Genomic DNA, 24,313 nt, shown 5'->3' with positions numbered 1-24,313 from the left:
TTCTCTCGACCCGGCAGCCTGTCAAGGCTGCACAGCCCTTCCCTTTGGCTCGCGAGGACATTTGGAGGATCTGCTTGGTAAGGGCGCAGGAATCAGCCACTCAAAGGCCAAACCAAGTGTCTGCAGCACTGGCCAAGGAGGAAAAAGCTTCCCAGCTCTCAGAAGGGAGGTGGTGGACAGGAGCCATCTGAATGAAGACGTAGGGAGATGAATGTCTCCAGCCAGGAAAGGGGTGTGGTGAGCTCCCAAGGCTGAGTGCCCTCTGCTCCCAGCCCTCTCCCAGCCATGCCTCCCCCCACACAGCAGGCATTCCAGCACCAAGAAGGGAAAGCTTGCCTCCTGGTGCAGCTGGCTTTCCTTAGCTCTGACAAGCCAGGTATGATTTTCCACTTACTGCAAGGATGGAGGCATAAGATCTAACTCATCTTCCTCCCTCCTTCCATAAAGGGTTTTCGGTGCAAAGCCTCTAAACAGCAGAGCTGCCAGGGAGCCCTCCTGCTTCCTGAGCAACCAGCCTGCCAAAGCCTGCTTAGGCCCTTTTGTCTCCCACTCCACTCTAGCTTATTGCCTTCAGGTTTGAGATTCTTGGCAGGTGCAGCCTGGCAAGGCCAGCTGCAAAATCATGTTTGCAGACCAGGCCATTAGCCCTTTCCATCCTTCATCTCCTTTGGCACCTACTGAGGCACTCACAAGCTGCCCAAGAGGTGGTGGTGTGGCCTATTGCCATATATCCATTCCCCCTGATGGCTTACAAGCCCATTTTATGTCTCTCACACAGTTTAAATTCTCATTTACATGAAAAGATGTTTCACAAGGCGTGCCAGCCTCAGGTTTCTCTTTGGTGCCTGAACAACCTTGGTGAATCAAATGGACATCCGTAGGGTTTTCTGTTTGGTGGTCCTCTCATCCTGCCGAATTTCTTAAGAGACCTCTTACTAGTCCCACAACCAGCTTCACTAGTTTATTCTGTTTGAACAAGAGGCTAAGGGCAAGATCTGATGGCGAACAGCTGTGAGGATCACAGCTGCTTCTGAACACCAGGAATGTGAGGTCCCACATCTCCTCTATCTACCAAAGGGACACAAAACCCAACATAGACAGAGTATTTTAAACAGACACCAATCCTTGAGACATGAGAGGAAAGAGAGAAAGAAAAGAAAAAGCAGCACGTTACCAAGCACACCTTGCTGACCACCTGCGACTCTGGTTTTCTCCATTGCCAACGCTGCTGGTGGTGCCAGTAAGGAGCCACGAGACCATGGGCAAATTCAGGCTGCAGCTGTAGGCACACACAGAACTTTCATAAAGCATTCAGAGACAAGGCTTTGCAGTTGGTTTTGTACCTTCAACTTTCCAGCTCCGTTTATTTCCAGGCTCTAAAATAACCTCACAGACCGCTTGATTTTGCAGGAAAGGATCTAGGGCAACGACAGCCACTCAGGTCCTGAGGCAGCTTGGATGTGGTTGACTTTTCATGGGATCTGCCCCATTTTTCCAGCTGCTCAGCCATCACACAGGCCAGCAACCAGTCACCTTCGCTTGTTCCCTTTGGTACCGATACCTGGAGAGTGCAGTATAGCTCCATGGGACTGCAGAGCAATTCTTGCCTGCAAAACTTTCTCCAGCCTTCAGCACCCACATGAACTCCCTGCCACATCCAAGTGGATGGAAAAGAGTGCGACAAGCAGTGGGTTTCCTTTCAGTCCAGTGTTCTCTGTGGAAGTAAAACAACTCTATTGAAAAAAATAATAAAATCAGATGCGGGATAAAACGTGGAAAGCTTTTGTTTAAGGAGCTCTCTTTACCTACTGCTGGCAAGAAGCTGCTGGTCACTTCAGTGTCTGCTGGGAAGGATTGTGGTTACCCTTTGCACTAGCTATAATGAGGTAGTCAAGCTAAAATATTATTTGTTTTTACTTCTTGTGCAGCTGTTTGCCCATTCCCACATTCACAGGGTGCTACGCAATAAGGTCTGGCTGTAGACTGGCCACAAAGTGGGGCACCTAGGAATTACTTGAGCAGTCTTGAAGGTTATAACCCCTGGGCAAAACGTCTCTGCTTGTATGGAAATAGAGGTATTTAAAGAAATCTCAAGGGCTCCGTGCAAGTACAGAGGTTGTTCTACACGTTGTAACTTACAGCTTTGTGGTGTAAGGAATAAAACTGTGGTTTGTTTTGGCTTCTAGACCACCTGCATTAACAGGAGGTGTATTTCAGTGTGCTTGTTCCGGCAGGACCCACATGATGCTCACACGAGCAATCCCTGCCCCAGAGGTGTCCATCTGTCATCAGATCAATGGCCATCACTCTGAGCCTGTGGGGCTGCTCTGCCCCTTCTGCCCCCATGCCAGCGGGACTCCCCACAGCCCTGCCCCGATGGATCAGGTCACAGGACAGGGGACTCCGGGGATGATGGGATCACGGGGGACAGGCAGGGGTTTCCGAAGCATACGTGCTCTAACGGCCCTCTTGTTAGCTGGGTTGTTTGCCATCCTGCATGGCAGCTGGTATCTCAGTCCAGTAATTACACTGATGCAGCACTGCCTCGCTGGGGCTCAGCGAGAAGGCAGCCACCCAAAAAGGCACAGCACAGACGTGTGTGCTCAGCCCCGATGTTCAGATAGCAGGCTGGTGATTCCCCAGCTATCAGCTCCAGCACAGCCAGGATCTTCCTACAAGAGAAGACCCAATTATTAGTGAAAAAAAATCCATGGGATGACGCAGAAAGAAAAATATCCTCCTCTGTTACACCTCATGGCTTGTTTGTTCTGCTCTGGTAGCTGTGTACAGGGCAGAAGGTTGGAGACCTTCGGCTGTGGGAGCATCTCAGCAAGGTGAGTTACCCCTGGGGAACACCATACTGTGTAATTGTACTGCACCCAGGACCCGGGCAAGGTTAACTCAGAGCTCCTCCTGCTTTTGGGGTGAAGCGATGCCCAGCACAGCCTGGTCTCTGGTGAGCAGTCCAGCCCCGGGCCATGCAGGACTCACCCTGGCTGAACTTACCCAGAGAGGTGAAGTAGCTTATGCCGAGTTCGAACCAGGCGAGTTGCACCTGGCAGCTCTCCGGTGCCCTGCACTGCGCAGCAGATGAGTGCTCCTTCAGGAGCTCATCAGCCCTTTGGCAGAGGAACAGACTGCATGTCAGGCTGACGCACCACGTCTGAAAACATCCCCCTAATGCAACCCCTGACGGCGAGCTCCAGTAATTCATAGCTCTGCAGACCAGCTCCTCCCGCTCACGTACCAGACTGACCAAACCAGTAATTGCTGCCTGATTTCTAATTGCTCTCGCTTACAACAGCAATGCAACAAGTCAGTTCTACAGACACAGCTTTGATGGGAAGAATGTACCAGAAAGCTCAGGAGCTCAGCATCCCTTTATAGGTTAGTACGGAGTACCCTACTAAAGTATATCCGTGTGACCTAAATATTTATACGACAGGTAGCAGTACCTGAGGTGGAGGGACTGAAAGCAAAAGTGATTTTCGGTGCATTTTTATTCCAATAAATGTGGAGCCAGCAGCGAACGAGGCAAAGATCTGTTTCTCTGTGACTGAAGCACAGCACTACAAGCTGAGCTCGGATCTCTTTCCTCCTCCTCTGCCTGACAGTGTCCTGCCAAACCACCACCTCTCATTCCTGCCTCTCGCTGTCTGCTGTGGAGCTTTTTGCCACAGTCCCAGGCCGTGCTACGAGCAGTGGGTCAGGAGCACGGAGATGTGCAGTGATGATGGTTGCAGCCCTGGCAGCACAGCCAGCTCGCAGGGGTTTAGCCTGGAGCGCACAGGACGGGGGGCGTTTGCTACGACAGCTGCTGCTGCGTCCCCCCTTTCACCACGGCTTTCTTCCCTGTCTCCTTCAAGGCACCGCACAAGCCCTTTGGTCCCAGGATGCTCCTGCAGCATCTAACCGTGCTGTGCTGCTTCTGGGCTTGGAGAAGGACCTACTGCATCGTCTCTGAGTCTCAATCTGTCCACGTCAGCCAAGCTTGCTGAAAACCAAAAGCAACAAGCTCCCTCAAGCAGATGGGGGGTTACCAGCAATGCAGGACTCCACAACATTGCTCCTTACCATCTCGACATGGTTCACAGTCGCCACTTCAGTTTTTCCACTGCGGTTTGGACACCACCTCTTCTGGTTACGTTATTACAGCGGCCTTCAAAGAGGTTTCCCATAAAAGAGGATTTTACCTGTAGGCTTTGGGAACACGTCTGTAACGTGAACTCCCATTCCTGTTTTAAAAAATATACGGAGCATCAGCCAAACCCCTACAGACAGCCACACACACACCTTTCTATCTGTCAGGGCGGGCGACGACGGCATTTCCCAGAGGTGCTCTGGGAGCGAGCAGGGAAGGGACGCCTGGTCTAAGCATTTTCCTGTACTTCCAACTTGCCTGTAGAAATAGCATCTGAAGTGGGAAAGTGGTTTGGTTTCGACCTGCAGATTCCACAGCAGATAAAACCCGACGTGACCACGACGTGCCCTTAGGAGTCAGGGAAAGCACTGCCGCAGCAGATACGGACCAATGTTTGCAGGTTTTGATTCATTTAATTTTTTCGAGTGACTTCAAAACACTGACAAGATGGACTCACGAGAAAGATTTTCTTTGTCTGAGTCTTATTCCTCTTTAGAACCAATTTGCAGAATGAAACATATATTCAAAAGTTAGCAATAGCCTTTGGGTTGGTATTTAGGAAGACGGACGTTTTGTGGTCCTAGGCTCCTTCGTACAGCTGGAAAGGAAATGTGGGCTCCACAGGGAGGACAGGATCCTCAAGCAGCTTCAAAAAACAGCACAAACCAGAAACAACTGTTCATGAGAGCCAAGGACTCAGCACGTGGAGGAAGGAGCTGACACTGGCCTCAGACACAGCGTGCAACGGCAGAGACGCTTTGCTCTGGAGTGCATGTTGCGACCCAGCCCAGCTGCCGTCTGCTCCTGCCCTGTGCTTAACTCGACTGTCACCGTATAGCAACTAAAAATGACTGAAAGCATTTAAAATCTAAATTACAGAACCTCTCCAAAGGATCTCTGGTCTCACTTCTTCTCCATAGCCTCCAAGATATAATTCCAATAAAAAGAGAGGAAGAGCAATTCCAACTCCAAGAAACTGAAAAGCTGTTTCTTCTGAAAGATGCGTTTAAAGTTCCCCATCCAAGCCACACCAAGTCAGAAAGCCTACCTAGAAAAATAGGTCCCTGCACTATTATAAAATTACTAAATATTACTAAAATTACTTATGCACAAGGTGCTTTGTGGTTAGGGACAGTAGAAATGACTCCTTTGTGCCACTCTGTGTAGTTGTGATTTTAATATAACTCATACCCTGCAGAAAATGGGTATAGGTCCCCAAATGGATTCCTCATCCCAGGAAGCTGATGTTTAAACTCTCATCACCGGAAGAGCCCTGTTTTGAAAACTCAAGAGAAAAAAAAAGGTAAAAACTCTTAAAACATCCACCCATGAGAGTTCTCGCCCTGCGTCGTCATGCCTGGCACACCTGTGAGCGGAGGGGACCCACCAGCCACCCTTGGCATCTCTCAGAGGCGTTGCCACACAACACCACCGCATCACAATGCCTAGGTGAGCCCTGGAGACCACAGGACCACCCATGGGGGACAGCGAAGGTTAACAGCTGCCACGTACCACGTACTACAGCTTTCAAATCCTGGAGCAAAACACGAGCTTTGATTAAGCCCATCGGGATCACACATCATGTCAAAAGCCAAGGCAGGAGAGAAGCTACTTTGTGAGCTGGGCTACACGCTGGGTCAAACATTAGGGGAGGGCAGCTTCTCCAAAGTGAAAGCGGCCACCTCCAAGAAACACAAGGGCCCCTTAGCCATCAAGGTGGTGGACCAACGACAAGCATCCTCAGCCTTCGTGTACAAGTTTCTGCCCCGGGAGCTCTCCATCGTGCACAAGATCCGGCACCCCAACATCGTGCGCATCTTCGAGGTCATCCACGCCTGCAATGGGAAGCTCTACATCGTGATGGAGGCGGCAGAAACTGACCTGCTGCAGCTGCTGCAGCAGCTGGGGAGGCTGCCCTGTGTCCCCAAGGCCCGGGACATCTTCGCGCAGGTCGTGGGGGCCGTGCGTTACCTGCACGACTCCAACTTGGTGCACCGGGATCTGAAGTGTGAGAACGTGCTGCTCACCGCTGATGGCCGCCGGGCCAAACTCAGTGACTTCAGTTTTAGTAAGGAAGCCAACGGCTACCCGGACCTGAGCACCACGTTCTGCGGGTCAGCAGCCTACGCTTCCCCGGAGGTGCTGATGGGCCTCCCCTATGACAGCAAGAAGTACGACGTGTGGAGCCTGGGGGTGATGTTCTACACGATGGTGACTGGCTGCATGCCCTTTGACGACACCCACATCCGCAACATGCCTGAGGAGCAGAAGAAAGGGGTGAAGTACCCGGAGGGGCTGCCCCCACTGCCGGAGCCCTGCCAAGCCCTCATCGCCCAACTGCTCCAGTACAGCCCAGACTCCCGGCCCAACGTGGGGCAGGTGGCCAAGAACTGCTGGCTGAAGGGGATGTCATCGGAGTGAGAAAGCCCTCCCCAGAGATCCCAGGAGAGCAATAACACTTTTGTGCAATCAATGCTGAAGTGGAAAAGTGTTTCTGTGGTTTATTGATCGTTTTGAGCCCTGAGTGCCTGTATGTGGAGCTGATTGAACTTCAAGCACCAGCAAGGCCGTGTGCTCTCAGGAGGCGGTCAGATCCCTCCACAAAAGGGACACGTGAGCCTGCTGCGGCTTGGGTTTCAAGATGCAGTGACCGTGCTGAGCTAGAGGTAAGAGTGGGACTGCTTACACCAGCAGCGGCTGCCTGACTGCAGAGGGGACCCGCACCCCCCGTCAGGCAGGTCGAGGCTCTCCCACGGAGCCAGCATCGCCAGGGCAGGGTGGCGAGGTGCAACGTGCACAGGGCACTGCCCAGGGCTGCAGGAGGAAAGCTGTTCTCACACGCGTCTTGGCTTGTCCTCAACCTTGTTTGCCACCAAACTGTATCTGAGCTGGTGGGAGGGGAGAAGTAGTGGTCCTGCAAATCACTACTGCAGAGAAAATGTCACATTTTTTTGTATACCACTGTCTAGATCTCACAGTGATACTCACTGCCCAAATTCACAGCAGAATCTTTGTAGGCAACTGGACAGTATTATCGAGCCAGAAGTTCTAGTGTCGGTTTGAGATCCACACCTTATGTTCAACTACATCTTTCAGACATTGATTCTTACCAACATTTGAAATCTCTGCCAAAGATACTTGATGAGAAGTGCCACTGGCCACGGAGAACCTGAAATGGGAAAGAGATAAAGCTATAAAGGAAAACTGCTTTCCTAACACCCGCTGTCCAGCAAATTCACCTTCCTTTTCTGCTTCTGTAATTTCAACGTGCAGGCGTTAGATGTGCTGCGAGGTCATTTGATAAAAGCTTTTCTGCTTTTATTTGGTGGATTTCCATTTCTTGGCTGTGCGTGAAGGGCTTCTCCTTTCCCAGCGGGCTGCAGGCAGCTGCCTGGCAGGGCTTGGCGTGCCTGCCCTCTCCTGGCAGCCTGGTACTGGAGAGGACACAAGGGACTTGCCCATCATGAGCCAGTTTCATGCAGAAATGGTGACCCAAGACTTGCCCATCATGAGCCTATTTCATGCAGAGACGGTGACCCAAAGCGGGTTCACACAAAAGGTTTTCACTGGCTGCAGTGTGTGCCAGAGCTGTCCCCTGATGGATCAGTCTTCCTGTATGAACTGTGCCAAAATACTATGCTTTCAAACATATCTAAAATAACATAAATATCACAGCAACTGTAAAGCACAAAAATCGGAACAAGAGGAAAGAAGCCTCTCTGAATTAAATAACAAACTATAATTTTTCTTCCCATTAAGTTTCTTGGTCAGTAGCTTTTGTATTTTAAACCCAACAGCCAACACAGTAGCCATTTCCAGAACAGCCGTATCACCAAGGTAAATACACTCACCAAATGGCTACAAGGAAAGCATTAAACTAGGGCTAAACACACTGAACATGTCTTAACCTGTCTGACATCAGGCCATGGACAGCAGGCACCGGAGCGACCTGAAAAAAAACAGAAGCTGCAGGGTGGAGTAAGATGTTGGTGCCACCAAAAGCTGGGGTGAGGTCGTGGTGGACCTCAGTGGCCAGGAGCTGGCCAGGCTTCCTGGTCTCTGCCCTGCTCCTCCACCCAAAGAGGCTCACTTACGCAGCAATGGAAACACAGCCCTCGGATGCAAACAAGACTGGTGGCTTTCAGGCAGCTGGGCTGGAGTTCGGGGTGGCCGTTTCCCCCCTTGCATTACCCAGGACAAGCACAGAGCTCCTGAGGTGTCTGCCAGGCAGCAGAGCCAGGTCCTGAAAGCCAGGAGGCCCTTGGGCAGTGTGCAACTCACCCGAGGGGTAGCAGCCCCGCAGGCGCCGAGAGATGCAGGCAGTGCTGTGCTCTGAGCGCCTGGGACAGCCGTGCAGCGCACGATCACCGCTCGTCCCAGCTCACGCCGTGCTCCTGTACAGCTGCATTGCAGCATATGCCTATGCTCAGTTCTGCATCGTGCACATTTTTATGCATAGATTCAGTTCTGCTTTATCCTCGTGTAACTCTCCTGCTCGTGTGGCTCCCTGTAGCACTATGCAGAGGTGGCTGCCACCAAGCAAGGTCTTCAGTATGTCTGAGGTGGTTATACATGCCGAGGGGCAGCCCCACCAGCCCTCCTTCACAACACCTTTCTCACTAAAACCTGCCTGGAGCAAAACTCTGGCCCTGCTCAAGTGAGTGACTTCTGACTCCCTTAGTGGCTCTTTCTAACCTCCAAGCTTTCCTCGGCGAGGCGTTCTCCAGCATTCTGTCCATGGGATAGTAAAGCTGAATCCGATGTGAATTACACCGATGACTATTTCCTGACAGCCCTGCCATTCCTTTTAACTCAGAACAATCATCTCCTTTTTTTGCCTCAGTGGAAGAGTAATTAGCACCTAAACCATCAACCTGTATGCTGAATGCTATGGTTGTGAGCGCTGCGCGCTCCTCAGCTCCCATTTCACACTACCTATACAAAAAGATGGAGTCGTTCTTCCTACGTGGTCACATTCATGTTACGTGCTCAAGTAGTTTTGCTTTACTTGGTTATTTGCAGAGAACGGCCTGTGCTTCTTGACTGACGCTGGGGTCAGAGCGGAAAGATGCTGGTCTAGAACAGCCATCGTGCCTTGTCTTTTGCATCGCACTACCTTTGGTTTCTGCTTTCACATTAAGTGCTGTCTTCCTTTTACAGAATCACAGAATCAATCAGGTTGGAAGAGCCCTCTGGGATCATCGAGTCCAACCATTGCCCTGACACCACCACGTCAACTAGACCATGGCACTAAGTGCCACATCCAGTCTTCTCTTAAACACCTCCAGGGATGGTGACCCCACCACCTCCCTGGGCAGCTCGTTCCAATGCCCAATAACCCTTCCTGTGAAGTTTTTCCTAATGTCCAACCTGAACCTCCACTGGCGCAGCTTGAGGCTATGTCCTCTAGTCCTGTCGCTAGTTGCCTGGGAGAAGAGGCCGACCACCACCCCACTACAACCTCCCTTCAGGTAGTTGTAGAGAGCGATAAGGTCTCCCCTCAGCCTCCTTTTCTCCAGGCTAAACAATCCCAGTTGCCCCAGCCGCTCCTCATAGGACATACCCTCTAGGCCCTTCACCAGCTTTGTTGACCTCCTCTGGACTCGCTCCAGCACCTCAATGTCTTTCTTGTAGTGAGGGGCCCAGAACTGGACACAGTACTCGAGGTGTGGCTTCACTAGTGCCGAGTACAGGGGGACGATCACTTCCCTAGTCCTGCTGGCCACACTATTCCTGATACAAGCCAGGATGCTCTTGGCCGCCTTGGCCACCTGGGCACACTGCTGGCTCATGTTCAGCTGGCTGTCCACCAATACCCCCAGGTGCTTTTCCACCCAGCTGCTTTCTAACCACTCTTCCCCCAACCTGTAGCGCTGCATGGGGTTGTTATGGTCAAAGTGTAGGACCCGGCACTTGTTCTTGTTGAACCTCATGCCGTTGGTCTCGGCCCATCTATCTAACCCGTCCAGATCCCTCTGCAGAGCCTTCCTACCCTCAGACAGATCAACGCTCCCACCCAACTTAGTGTTGTCCGTGAATTTACTGAGGGTGCACTCGATGCCCTCATCCAGATCATCAATAAAGATCTTAAACAGGACTGGGCCCAGTGCTGAGCCCTGGGGGACACCACTAGTGACCGGACACCAACTGGATGCGGTACCATTCACCACCACAATGATTTTTTAATGTTGCTCAGCTGGATTTATCTCTGTGTAAAATTACTACTGCCTTAAAAATAACTTTACAGAAAGCAGCAGCAGCCGATGCTTAGAAGCGATACCTCGGCTTCCTCCTTTCAGTGAGACATGAATTAAAAGCCAGCCCAGGCACACGTGAAAGGCTAACATCATTTCCCCATCAGCGAGGAGGAAGCGCTCACCTGGACCCAGCGGGGTTTTGTGGGGATGGAGCAGAGCACCGCTCACATATCCTCACCCTGCCTCTGCGCTTTGCCCACGCCAGCCCACAGCACCTTCCCCACACCCTCTCTTTTTCTGGTGGCCGACAGCTGAGGAGACGATGGAGATAAGCTCGTATTGCTGGTGCCAAAGCCACTTAGCGCTGGCTCAGGTGAGAGGCGTGGCAGGACCTCAGTGACACCCCAGAGGGGTCTAGCACGGGGTTAGGGGCAGGCAAGTATGTCTGGAGCCAGCGCTGCCGTTCCCGCAGCCCTGCTCTGCTCTCAGCCCTTGCACGCTTCAGGGAGCAGACTCAGACTCAAGCCCCTGAGCCCTGTCTTTCACATAAGACTGTTCACAGCCTCAGGAAACAAGAAACCAATACGGAATATTATGCTTTAGAACTTGAATAGGGCTCAGCCAGCTGAAGACAAGCTTCAGAGCTTGCTCCGTAGTCTGTGAAGCTGGTGGTAATGCAAAGACTCCTCCTGACTTCAGAGGGATGGAGTCCCCAGGGAAGAGCAGGTTGATAGCTGACCTGCTTGCCTCGCAGCGCAGGCTGAGAAAGGGAGCTGGAGCACAAACCTCTTTGGTGCGTCGAGTTACAAGCAAGTCCCATGATGCTACAGATGCTACAAGAAAGATGAACATGAGGTCCGGGTCTCCCAGGGGTTTTTGTTGTTTTGCTTTTGCTGAAAGCTGCTGTCACAGGGAGACTCCTTTGCTGAGCTGATTTTGCCCAAGTGTTTGTGCTTCAGTGTGACTTAGCTAACAAACAAATTACAAACTCGCACAAAATCTTGGCATTTCAGAGCATCTCCCCGCACACCTACACTCTCCTTGCTAATATTCACCCATTCCCCTCCCTCTGTCCCCAGCCACTCTGCTGCTATCAAAGCTTTCTCATCACACTCTTCCCTTCTACTTCAGGCTCTCAAACAAACAGCATCCTTTGTCGTTCTCCCCCGGAACAGCAGGATATAAAGGGCAAACCACAGCGCTGATACAACAACCAGGAGCAAAACCCTCCGTAGAGGAGTTCCCACAGGAAAGCCCAGGGACAAACCACCACGGTGCGTTCCTTGTCCCCCACGCACCTTCCCAGGTGTCGGCAGCAGTGTTATTTTTACAGCCCTCGACTGAGGAACCAGGGCCCCGAGCGTGCCGGCGATCAGCACGGCGTAGAGGGCAGAGGACGGCGGAGCAGGGGGGTCACACACCGCTGAGACACGAGTCTGGGCACGAGATTTTCATCATCCAACTTCTAACAATTATTGAAGCGAAGGGGCTTTCCTGCCCTGCCGGGGTGGGCTGAGGAGGTACGCACAGCCTGTTCTGCTCAGCTGCTGTGTGGTAACCCAGCGAGCTGTGGTAACCTGCTGCCTTACGGTTGTCCCCTCATGCCTAACGCCTTGTTCTGCCCAAGTGCCGGACTGTGCCTTCAAAGTACACATCACAGAGGTAGGGAAGATGGTGTAAATTAACCCATTTCTTTTTTTAAGAAATAAATTGCTCATTTCTTTAAAAAAACCAAAACCAATCCTTTCCACAGAATATTATTCATGACAGCCTAACATCTGTTACTTTGTCAGTAGGAGTTTGAAGAAGGTTGTCAGTCCACAGTGACCCTTTATTAAAATCCTGTAGGTCAATATGGGAATAACTACCCTTTATCGAATAGATAAATCATACATACCGACAAAAAGTCATCATAAATGAAAAGTCAGGGGCTTTTTCCTCCAGCTCTCACAATACCTGTTAGCACACTGTAGGATAAACAGTATGTGGGGTTTCCATTAGAGAAGAAATGCTTTGCTGACAGTGACGGGCTGCAATTAGACTGTAATATAAAGCAGGGCCAGTGTAACGCTCCGTGTTCATACACTGTGCGTTACAACGGGACCTCGGTCTTGGTTGCCTGTTCCTTGTGCCTGCCCGAATAACCACCATTAACAACAGGAGCAGGTAAAAGCTCTCTTCATTGCGTGTACTGTACAGAGTCAGCCTGTGGGTTCCATAACAAGAGATATTGCACTGACCATACCAAACATGAACGGAGCTGAGAAATGAGCTTCTCTCCGACACTGAGTTTGATCAGTGAGTTCCAAAAACATCACAGACAAGACAACCTGGATAAAATCAGACTTGTGTATAAATCAAATTAGTTTAGAAGATGCTCCATCATGAGGCTCTACCTAGAGCACATTTTTTTTCCATGGTTCAGAGTTAAACACAGTTCCTTGAGTCCATAAGTTAGTTCAGCTTGCAAAAATGCAAGTTCATTTATATTTTACCCAGTCTGGCTTCTACTTTAATGCTGGACTGGCTCCAAACCCTTGAAAGTGTTGAAGATATAATCAGCTGCCCTATCTGGGGAATGCCAGGGACATTTCTAGATGGTGGAGGTTGCAAGACACTGCTACCAAAGTTATCTAAAGGACAGAGCAGTACAGCAGGTACAATGGGAAGGGGGATAAACAATTTAAAACAAGAATCAGAGATACTGTGTAGGAATAGAAAGAGAGACAATGCTGGATCACAGGAGAGTGCATAGGAGCAAAAGTATGAAAAAAATCATGAAAGATCTTGAAATTGAAAAGTAGCATGACCTTGGTCATGCAGGAATTCAGAGAGGAGAAATTACAAGGTCACACTGGAGAAAGCTCAACTTAGGCTGTGTATTCTCCGGATCGGAGGCAGATTTTGTGCATACTAGGATGCAAGAGGCAAAGAGGCTGCAGCAGCCAACATGGGAAATGTTGAAAGGGACCTTTAGGTGGAAGGAGAGAAACCAAACAGGAGCACACTAGGTGTTATCTGAGCAGGGCTGTTCTGATCTCTTCCGAAGAACTGGTGAGGAAGCTGGCAAGGAAAGGACTCTGCTGGCCTTGTCGCAGTGGCTATGCTGGGGAATAGTCCCTGGTGACACAGAGCCACGTGTCACCGGGGTGAAAGCTCTGGAAGGTTGTTTCCCATCTCTGGCTTTCTTTGCTTTCCTCTGTGAGCAGCTCCCATTTAGATGCTGTGATAAAGCAGGTTTCTCATTTGCATTTTCCAAAACAGGCCAATGGTTTGTTTGCTTTTTTAGAATTCTGTCCTGTGACCTTGGCTGAAGAAAGTCCACAGATTACTGCTGCTGTTTGACTTGACCGCTCATAGGAAGCGGAGAGGGGAACGTTTCAGCAGCTCTCAGCCCATGCACGTCAGTGGCAGCTGCCCGGCGTCTCCCAGGTTTCAGCTCCAAGAACTCAGCCTTTCAAGCACGGCAGTTTGATATGAAAAACCACAGTACAGATAGGAAATACAACATCACGTGTGTCTAATTACTGTTCCTCTGCTGCCCTAACAATTAAGAGCCATACTACACGATCTGTGGGCTCTCACCCTCGCGCCCTGACTGCGTGTGTTCTGAAGGGTTGATTTCACACTCCGCACACGAGAAAACAAAGACCCCTGTTTTTTCCAAGGCAGCAACTGCTCGTGAAAGCCCTTGCAGCAGTTTGTTACAGCCGGTGTCACTGAAAATGCTGTCAAACATTCAAAAGAGACAAGCAACGATCTGAAAGATCTGCAGAAAATAAAGCCAGCCACCAGGACTGGGATTTTCCAAGGGACATTAAGTGGGACAACCTTACTGAGCAGGAAGAGTGGGACCTAAAATACTGTGAATATTGCTGTCTTGCTGTGACCAGATTAACTTCTGCGTGACTTAAAATAGGCCTGACAACTCCATATGTGATCTGAGATAGCTTCATCCAATGCAGGACACTCTCATTCACTCCCATTGAGAAGGTTTTCTGCCTTACGCAGCCTCACTGCAGGCAGGTACAATGCTAATGAGAGAGGATCATAGGGAAGGGCTGCGGCTCCCAAGCACAGACATCAGACATGAAAAAGCAAAGCACGAGTGCAGTGCATCGTAGGAGGGCAAACTAGATATATCTGCTATTGAAAAACCTCCCGTCTTTGTTCAAGAACATCTGCGTGGTTTCATTTCTCTGCTGCAAACAATTCACTTCCTCCTCCTTCTAGCAGAAGGGAGCTGCGGGGATTTTAGGCAGGAGGGGAACATTAACCCCAGAGAGAGGCCACCTCTGAGATACACCTACTTACACCAGTCACTCACGGCTGCCGCAGAAGCACCGGTTTGCTGCTTGACCTATTTCTAGCTTCAGCGCAGGAGAAGGAGGAAGACACCCACCACTGATTTTGCAAGTAGTTGTTCTGCAGAATAAACCAGAGCAAACCCAGTGTTTGTTTTGCTTCCTGGGGATCTGTCAGAGAGGTCACTGGAGAAGTCAGAGATGTAGAACAGGAGATAAAGAGAATGTATTTTCATTTGGAGAGGTTGATACTCGCTGAAGCTACCCACCTGCCCTAGATTTGCCCTTCCTACAAGAGTTTGGTAGAAAAGTAAATCCTACAAAGGCCAGACCCTGCGCATTGTGAGGGGCGGGCGGAGGGGAGCAGGCGTCATTTCTGGCAGGTGTCTGTCCCAGGCTCTGACCTCTGATGCTTGTTTCTGGGAAGGGAGGAGGCAGAACAGCAAAGACTGGCTGTAAGGTGTCGTTTCCCAGGCAGGTGCGGCACTGCTGGGGATGGTGTTTGCATCAGGTGTAAGTCATTGGGCTCAGCAAATGGAAACATTTAGGGTCCCGTGCATTAACTGAGAACCACAGCACTGACTGCAGTCGCCTAAGAAAGAAAACAACTGACATCTGCCCACACAGAGCGAGGTGAAATGGGAAGCAGAGGCAACACCATGACAGCACCCAGCAGCTAATTTTTTTTCCAGGACAAGACAAATGCAAGAGCAGGCAGGCTGGCTGAGAGGAGAGGTCCGTACAGTGCTGTTCCCTGTCCCTGGCAGCAGCCACCTCGTGCAGGGAATAGCATGTAGCACCTCGTGCACTGGGAAAGCATGTAGCAAAACCTCCCCAGAATATTTTATCCACGGATTTGAGGAACTGAAGCCTCCCTCTGAGACATAGGGAAGGGGGGGCTGGAAACGCCCGTGGGCCCGCACAAGTCCTGTGCTAGGATGCATGGAAGTAAAACACCCTTTGAGGCCAATGCAGGAGGGAAAGCTGAGGTTCACTGCCACAAGGAAGCCTTGGGATCTCTCCCTGTTTGACACAAAAAAGCTTGAGCGGAGCAGGAAAAAGGATGATCAATTTGCGATGAAGAGGCTGTAAATCATGCGTGCAAGCAAAAGGCTGACAGGACAATCAGCTGTTGTCAGTGAAGCCCTGGATAAGAGAGGTGAGGAAGCAGAACCACAGCACACTCTCGCCTGGCTCCTGCAGTCCACACACCCAGAAGCATTAAGCACAGTTAGACAGAGCCGCCTGGTTTTGGAGTTAGGAAAATGCAGCGAGAGCGCTTACAGTCAGATCTGCCTGGGAGAGAGCAGGGCGAGGGGCTGCAGAGAGCACCTGCACCGCCTGGGAAGCGCCAGCCAGGGCTTGCCACGCTCGCCTGGCCACTGCCAGGGCGGACAGCTGGCATCTGGGGGCCACAGCCACGCAGGGAGAACCCACAGGCTTTGCCAGCAGAATAATTGAGGATCTCATAATCCAGGGACTGCTCCCGTGCCTGAGGGTAAAATGCCTGATCAGCATCTTGCGATCGAGCCTGCAAGCCTGGCTATGAGATGTTTGATACTCGGAGAGGTGCGAGGGGTTTCAGAGGGGCTGGAGAAAGAGCAGTTTCTGTCTAGCCAGAGGCTGCCTCTGCCAGTAAGGAGATGATGAAAGAACATCCAAGCTGAAAGCAAAGGCAGCTGCGTGGGAAATTCCCCTTCATTATAAGGGTAAAGAGCATTTTCCTAGTAGGAAAAGGCTGGGAAAGGAGACATAGGAAGCAAGTCCTCAACTCCTCCGAAACAGACTTTTTTCTCAGCAATTCTGACCCAGAAACTCTCCCTCAAACAGTCTGTCTCTGAAACTGGAGCTATAAAATCCGCAAAGGAATGATGCATCTCACCCAGCAATGCAAGGAACCCATGGAAGTGGGTGCTGGGAGGAAAGAGAGACCGCACGGGCCATTTGTGCCATCACCAGGTGCCTCCCTGCTGTAAAGCCGCTTGCACTGAATCCCACCTGGTCCAAGAAGTAACTATGCAGGTAAATCAGTGGTTATTTTTTTAGTTAGATCTACACCTCATGAAAAATTGACCACCATGCACACCAAAGAAACAACACTTGAATATCTTTAAAAAAAAAAAAATAAAGGCAGGGTCAGAAAGGCATGAACCCATTTCCAGTACGTGCTTTGCCAGTGTGCACACTGACAACAGCATTTTCTCCCTGCCAGGGCTGGATCCATCACCCGCAGCTCACACTGTTGATGCCAGCTCTCAGTCCCGGAGGTGTGCAGTGCTGCTCCACCACCAGTCTGACCACACCTTTCAGGAAGGTCTTGGTCACTGGTGCTGTCTCCTTACTCATTGGCCCTCAGGGGCTTTCTCAGCTGATGTCAAACCAGCTATATATATATATATATATATATATATATATCTCACACAAGAAAGCAATTGGACTGTATCAATGGTTTAGTTTTGTCATTGCTGCTGTGCAACGTACATGGGAAGCCACTCAAGGAACTAGTAAATGACCAGGATCTGAAGCATCTCTGGACTGCTGCTGCCACATATCCTTTGTGACCAACCAGCCTGTTTTGGCACACACCTGCATCTGGCCATGGGTGCGAACTGGATAAAAGACACTGGAGAGAGACACGAGGGTCATTTTGACAGAGGCTTGGTTTAGGCCTTACAGCTTCCTTTTGCTACCACCACTTCTGTTTTGATCCACAAGAAATGGACTGATGAAGAAAATAACCATAGTGTAGTATCTGGGAAGACAGAGGGACAAGCAGGTTATGTGGTTGATTACGGTGGAATAGAGACATCAGAGAGACGTAGCCCTGGAAACCTTCCTGCACACAAGCCTGCTCCTCCAAGTGTACACGACAAAATCTGCAGAAAATTTGCACGCTCTGCATACATCACAAGCACATCATACTGGTCCTTTTCTTGGACCTTTTTCACCACTCTCCCAAATGCCCATTTGCTTATTGTAGGGTGAAGTTTGAGGCTTGTGAGCTATGTGGTTGGTGAGTAGCTGAAGTCTAGTCCCCCCTTCTTGGGTCTTCATGCCATAGTGACCAGTGTGACTAGACTACCACGGGGTGATCCAGATTCCACTCTGGATGGAGAAAGAGTCACAAGGGTCATTAAGACTGCTGCCTCCAGATCACCTTGGGGCCTGGACACACATGCCTGGCTCAGCCCTACACCGTGGAGAAGTGTGGGATCACCAGTCATGACCCACGGGCCAGACATACAAGTTACGCCTAGACGTGCGTAGGGTAACAATTCATTTCACACTTACTCGGGTGAAATGCAGTGCAGGGGGGTCCTGTCCTGCAGACAGCCTGGGGACCTGTCTCCCTTCACGCCGTGGGTGTAAATCACCCCACATACTACCCCTTCCAAGTCCCAGGCTCTTCTCACCCTCCCATTCCCATGCCCTCACACCTCCCTACAACCTCATCAGTCAACCAAGTCTTACACAGTGACTAAGACAACCAATTTCTTAAGCCGTGCCGGGTTGTTGCTAGTGTTCCCATGTAGGGCGGAGGGACCTTAGAGTCTCTTTCATGTCTGCATCATATATAGCAAAACCTATCTGGGAAGTGATAAGATGAGAAAGCTTTTATCAGTTGTTCCCGTGACGGCACATACCGCCTGCCCCGCGCTGCCGTTGCTTTTCCTCTGGAGCTCGCAAAGGCTCTAAGGCTGTTTTGTCCCCTAGGAATGGAAATAAATCACTCCAATCAGCCGCTTGCCTTGAGGTGCTACAAAACGAACTACAGTGGAAGCGTTATCGTTCGTAACAGATTTAGCCCGCAGGACCATGTGTTAAGGAAGCAAAGCAGGGTGTCAGAGAGGACAAGTTTTCAGACCTGGCATTTAGGAAAACTCTACTTGTGACGTGAGGTAAACTAGATCTAGAAATTAAAATAGAAAAAAGAAAAGATACGGAAGCCCTCATCATCAGTATCAGAGGCTGGCTTTTCAGAGACACCAGCTTTCAGGGTCACGGACTCATCTGCCAGGTGGCACATCTTTTTCAACTGAATCCTCACCACAAATGGGCTTTTAGCTGAATTTGTTCAAAAAAACCCCCAAACAAACAGCAAAAACCAAACCCAAAACCACACACACAGTCTTATACGTATACGTGCTGGAAAAACCATCCCAAACATCAGAGGCTTGTCATTTCATATGTTCCTTAAAACAGAGGTTCTTTTATAATCCTGTAAGCATAAGGAATCAGGGAAATGATAGGTCTGTGCTAGGACAAAAGTTTCTGTCGGTTCGTTTGCCTGTTTTAGTGAACCAGAGCGGCTGCTGAAAAATTTGGTCTGAAGTATGCTACATTCAGAGCAGTAACAGCAACAGTGGGGCGTCGAGAGCCACCTTGGCTGTGATACAGTCACGGCTCCATAGGCTCATCCCAAATATTTGCTGGAAGTTGCATTTTTGTTCACGTTTTATTTCTTTTTACTGTTTAACAAGACAGTACCGCAGAAGCTAGAGGAGAAGAGAGATGGCTCACGCTGCCCTCCTCCCCAGGCTGTTCCCGCAGCGGGCAGAGAGTTGCCATACTTACCCGTGTCCTTATTTAAGGCTTCAGTCATTCTTCACGCTCCTTCGGAGGAGACGCCAGGGCTTTGGGACAGGCCTGCCAGCGGGTGCACCGGGACTCGGGCGCGCTGTGGGGGAATACAGACACCAGCTAATTAAATCTACTGTTAAAACAATTTGTTTCTTGCTGGGACTGAGTCATCTGAAAGTGTTTAAACAAGGCAGGTTTCATTTCTGAGGGCAGACTGCCATCTTCACTCGGGAGCTCCTCACCCTCCTCGCTTCTGTTAGTTTAGATTTAAAGTACAGATCAGCAGCAGATAAAGGATTTATACTGAAATAATAATAATAAAATAAAAAATCCAAGGCCAAAACTCTGACCTGTCCCTTCAAAAGCACGGTGTTTGGTGAGAAAATCCATGATTTAGCTGGGCAGCATGAGCTCCTAGAATGCACGACGGTGGCGAGCGACGAGATCTGCAGAGCACGAACCATGAAGATCTATTTCCAAGGAAGACCTGCCCCCAAGAGGGCACTGTGATATTATAGATGCTTCATGGCTTCAAGGGGAACGCCTGGTCTCTGCTTTCAATGGATTTATTTCCCTTTTAGGGAAACGTGCAAGCAGGAAGGCAGCAAAAAGCTCAATTTTCTGGAAAGCAAAGCAACAAATGCAATGCAAGGTCTTCTGCTACTCATGTGAGCAGATCCGTACTCACTGCCCACCCAAACCGCCCGTCCTTCTGTCTCTGCACACAATAACCCTCAGCCTGCTTTGGCCATTTTCCTCTCAGGGTCACAGCTAGTTGTTTTGCTTGGTTTCTCAGGCAGTTTCTATTATTTCCAGAAAACCCTGTCCAGTTAGGTGTTGGATGGAGTAGACATCAGCAAACAGACCTTCAGGATAGTCCCTGTAGCTGCCTCAAGCCTTGTTCCCAAAGGGCCTGCTTGCCTACCCCGCTCTTTGATCCGTGCATTTGCACACCAACTATCTGGTCCAAGATTACTTCCTTCTGCTACTTCGAGTTTGTCTTTATTGATCTTCCAAGCCTCAGCCTAAGCTCTCTCATCAGTCTTGACAGCTCTGAAGCTTTCTGGTTTGCATCTCTAGCCCATTATCTCCTTTAACTCCAGCCCTGCCACACTCTCGTACAGGACTGGCTTATTCGGGACTACCCAGACCTGTGGAAGAAGCTGTCTCAGTGCTTATCTGAGCACCTTCAGGAAGCGTTTTAGCACGTGGCTTCAGAGCAACTCATGGAATCAGGCTCTGACAACTCCCATTTAAAGGCATTTAAACACCTGCTCCATTGCCATAACACTTTGCCATTAACTTTCCAACCCTGTGTACCGTAGGCTGTCATATCCTAATTACAGGCCAAATTCTGCAGTCCTTAACTGGCCACAAATTAATTGCAATAGGTGCCAGACAACTAAATCTCTTCCTGAATACATAATGCTCTGCAATGAGGTTCTCCACAGGCAGGTAAGTAAATCAGCGTGAGGAAGAAATTTAAGTATCATTCATTTGGGATAGTTAACCACAAAACACTTACCTGCTTTTCTAATTTAATTATGTTTGTATTTCAGGGTCGTAACTTGGTGTGGTCAGAAAAGCTTCTCATTTCCCAACTTCTCTCTTGACCCTCATCACCACCCAATTCCAACTCCATTTCCACTACCCCAGGAGGCACTTTGCTGTGGCTTTTTAAACCTCTGCCTTGCTTAAAGCCTCACCTGAAGCCCTCTCCCTCCTCTATGACAGCCAGCCATAGCCAGCTCTGCCTAGAGGAAGAGATAGCAGGCACACGAATACAATAAGCAAGTCAACAGCCATGGCAGGCATTTAATCTTTCAGCTATGAAAAGAGATTTGTTGATGCTAAAGCAACAAGGAGAGCAGCGGAACGTACCCTGGTCTCAGGAGACGTGCAGCACTGAGCCCCAGTTCCCACCCATACCTCTCTTACCAGCAGCCCAGTGCCGAGGGGTACCTCAGCATGCTTGCTGGGCTCTTTCCCTGGCCTCAAGGAGGGGCAGGAAGAGCAAGCTTAGACACTTCTCTCGACCCGGCAGCCTGTCAAGGCTGCACAGCCCTTCCCTTTGGCTTGCGAGGACATTTGGAGGATCTGCTTGGTAAGGGCGCAGGAATCAGCCACTCAAAGGCCAAACCAAGTGTCTGCAGCACTGGCCAAGGAGGAAAAAGCTTCCCAGCTCTCAGAAGGGAGGTGGTGGACAGGAGCCATCTGAATGAAGACGTAGGGAGATGAATGTCTCCAGCCAGGAAAGGGGTGTGGTGAGCTCCCAAGGCTGAGTGCCCTCTGCTCCCAGCCCTCTCCCAGCCATGCCTCCCCCCACACAGCAGGCATTCCAGCACCAAGAAGGGAAAGCTTGCCTCCTGGTGCAGCTGGCTTTCCTTAGCTCTGACAAGCCAGGTATGATTTTCCACTTACTGCAAGGATGGAGGCATAAGATCTAACTCATCTTCCTCCCTCCTTCCATAAAGGGTTTTCGGTGCAAAGCCTCTAAACAGCAGAGCTGCCAGGGAGCCCTCCTGCTTCCTGAGCAACCAGCCTGCCAAAGCCTGCTTAGGCCCTTTTGTCTCCCACTCCACTCTAGCTTATTGCCTTCAGGTTTGAGATTCTTGGCAGGTGCAGCCTGGCAAGGCCAGCTGCAAAATCATGTTTGCAGACCAGGCCATTAGCCATTTCCATCCTTCATCTCCTTTGGCACCTACTGAGGCACTCACAAGCTGCCCAAGAGGTGGTGGTGCCATATATCCATTCCCCCTGATGGCTTACAAGCCCATTTTATGTCTCTCACACAGTTTAAATTCTCATTTACATGAAAAGATATTTCACAAGGCGTGCCAGCCTCAGGTTTCTCTTTGGTGCCTGAACAACCTTGGTGAATCAAATGGACATCCGTAGGGTTTTCTGTTTGGTGGTCCTCTCATCCTGCCGAATTTCTTAAGAGACCTCTTACTAGTCCCACAACCAGCTTCACTAGTTTATTCTGTTTGAACAAGAGGCTAAGGGCAAGATCTGATGGCGAACAGCTGTGAGGATCACAGCTGCTTCTGAACACCAGGAATGTGAGGTCCCACATCTCCTCTATCTACCAAAGGGACACAAAACCCAACATAGACAGAGTATTTTAAACAGACACCAATCCTTGAGACATGAGAGGAAAGAGAGAAAGAAAAGAAAAAGCAGCACGTTACCAAGCACACCTTGCTGACCACCTGCGACTCTGGTTTTCTCCATTGCCAACGCTGCTGGTGGTGCCAGTAAGGAGCCACGAGACCATGGGCAAATTCAGGCTGCAGCTGTAGGCACACACAGAACTTTCATAAAGCATTCAGAGACAAGGCTTTGCAGTTGGTTTTGTACCTTCAACTTTCCAGCTCCGTTTATTTCCAGGCTCTAAAATAACCTCACGGACCGCTTGATTTTGCAGGAAAGGATCTAGGGCAACGACAGCCACTTAGGTCCTGAGGCAGCTTGGATGTGGTTGACTTTTCATGGGATCTGCCCCATTTTTCCAGCTGCTCAGCCATCACACAGGCCAGCAACCAGTCACCTTCGCTTGTTCCCTTTGGTACCGATACCTGGAGAGTGCAGTATAGCTCCATGGGACTGCAGAGCAATTCTTGCCTGCAAAACTTTCTCCAGCCTTCAGCACCCACATGAACTCCTTGCCACATCCAAGTGGATGGAAAAGAGTGCGACAAGCAGTGGGTTTCCTTTCAGTCCAGTGTTCTCTGTGAAAGTAAAACAACTCTATTAAAAAAAATAATAAAATCAGATGCGGGATAAAACGTGGAAAGCTTTTGTTTAAGGAGCTCTCTTTACCTACTGCTGGCAAGAAGCTGCTGGTCACTTCAGTGTCTGCTGGGAAGGATTGTGGTTACCCTTTGCACTAGCTATAATGAGGTAGTCAAGCTAAAATATTATTTGTTTTTACTTCTTGTGCAGCTGTTTGCCCATTCCCACATTCACAGGGTGCTACGCAATAAGGTCTGGCTGTAGACTGGCCACAAAGTGGGGCACCTAGGAATTACTTGAGCAGTCTTGAAGGTTATAACCCCTGGGCAAAACGTCTCTGCTTGTATGGAAATAGAGGTATTTAAAGAAATCTCAAGGGCTCCGTGCAAGTACAGAGGTTGTTCTACACGTAACTTACAGCTTTGTGGTGTAAGGAATAAAACTGTGGTTTGTTTTGGCTTCTAGACCACCTGCATTAACAGGAGGTGTATTTCAGTGTGCTTGTTCCGGCAGGACCCACATGATGCTCACACGAGCAGTCCCTGCCCCAGAGGTGTCCATCTGTCATCAGATCAATGGCCATCACTCTGAGCCTGTGGGGCTGCTCTGCCCCTTCTGCCCCCATGCCAGCAGGACTCCCCACAGCCCTGCCCCGATGGATCAGGTCACAGGACAGGGGACTCCGGGGATGATGGGATCACGGGGGACAGGGAGGGGTTTCCGAAGCATACGTGCTCTAACGGCCCTCTTGTTAGCTGGGTTGTTTGCCGTCCTGCATGGCAGCTGGTATCTCAGTCCAGTAATTACACTGATGCAGCACTGCCTCGCTGGGGCTCAGCGAGAAGGCAGCCACCCAAAAAGGCACAGCACAGACGTGTGTGCTCAGCCCCGATGTTCAGATAGCAGGCTGGTGATTCCCCAGCTATCAGCTCCAGCACAGCCAGGATCTTCCTACAAGAGAAGACCCAATTATTAGTGAAAAAAAATCCATGGGATGACGCAGAAAGAAAAATATCCTCCTCTGTTACACCTCATGGCTTGTTTGTTCTGCTCTGGTAGCTGTGTACAGGGCAGAAGGTTGGAGACCTTCAGCTGTGGGAGCATCTCAGCAGGTGAGTTACCCCTGGGGAACACCATACTGTGTAATTGTACTGCACCCAGGACCCGGGCAAGGTTAACTCAGAGCTCCTCCTGCTTTTGGGGTGAAGCGATGCCCAGCACAGCCTGGTCTCTGGTGAGCAGTCCAGCCCCGGGCCATGCAGGACTCACCCTGGCTGAACTTACCCAGAGAGGTGAAGTAGCTTATGCCGAGTTCGAACCAGGCGAGTTGCACCTGGCAGCTCTCCGGTGCCCTG

General features: G+C 50.2%; 1 protein-coding gene across 1 annotated transcript; it reads left to right on the top strand.

The window, feature by feature from the left end:
* The first annotated feature begins 5,665 nt into the window (after nucleotides 1-5,665).
* On the top strand, nucleotides 5,666-6,562 carry LOC137667320 (testis-specific serine/threonine-protein kinase 6-like). Its single transcript, XM_068408031.1, has one exon. It carries the CDS (start codon nucleotides 5,723-5,725, stop codon nucleotides 6,560-6,562), a length of 840 nt encoding a protein of 279 aa, XP_068264132.1. The 5' UTR covers nucleotides 5,666-5,722.
* Nucleotides 6,563-24,313: the final 17,751 nt, after the last annotated feature.

This window comes from Nyctibius grandis, chromosome 9, assembly GCF_013368605.1.
Source record: "Nyctibius grandis isolate bNycGra1 chromosome 9, bNycGra1.pri, whole genome shotgun sequence".
NCBI classification, from domain to species: domain Eukaryota; kingdom Metazoa; phylum Chordata; class Aves; order Nyctibiiformes; family Nyctibiidae; genus Nyctibius; species Nyctibius grandis.
Note: the sequence above shows the minus strand (reverse complement) of the source record. Positions and strands in the feature narration are given on the sequence as shown.

Coding starts and splice junctions, on each gene's coding strand:
- LOC137667320 (XM_068408031.1), top strand. CDS start 5,723: ATGTCAAAAGCCAAGGCAGGAGAGAAGCTACTTTGTGAGCTGGGCTAC.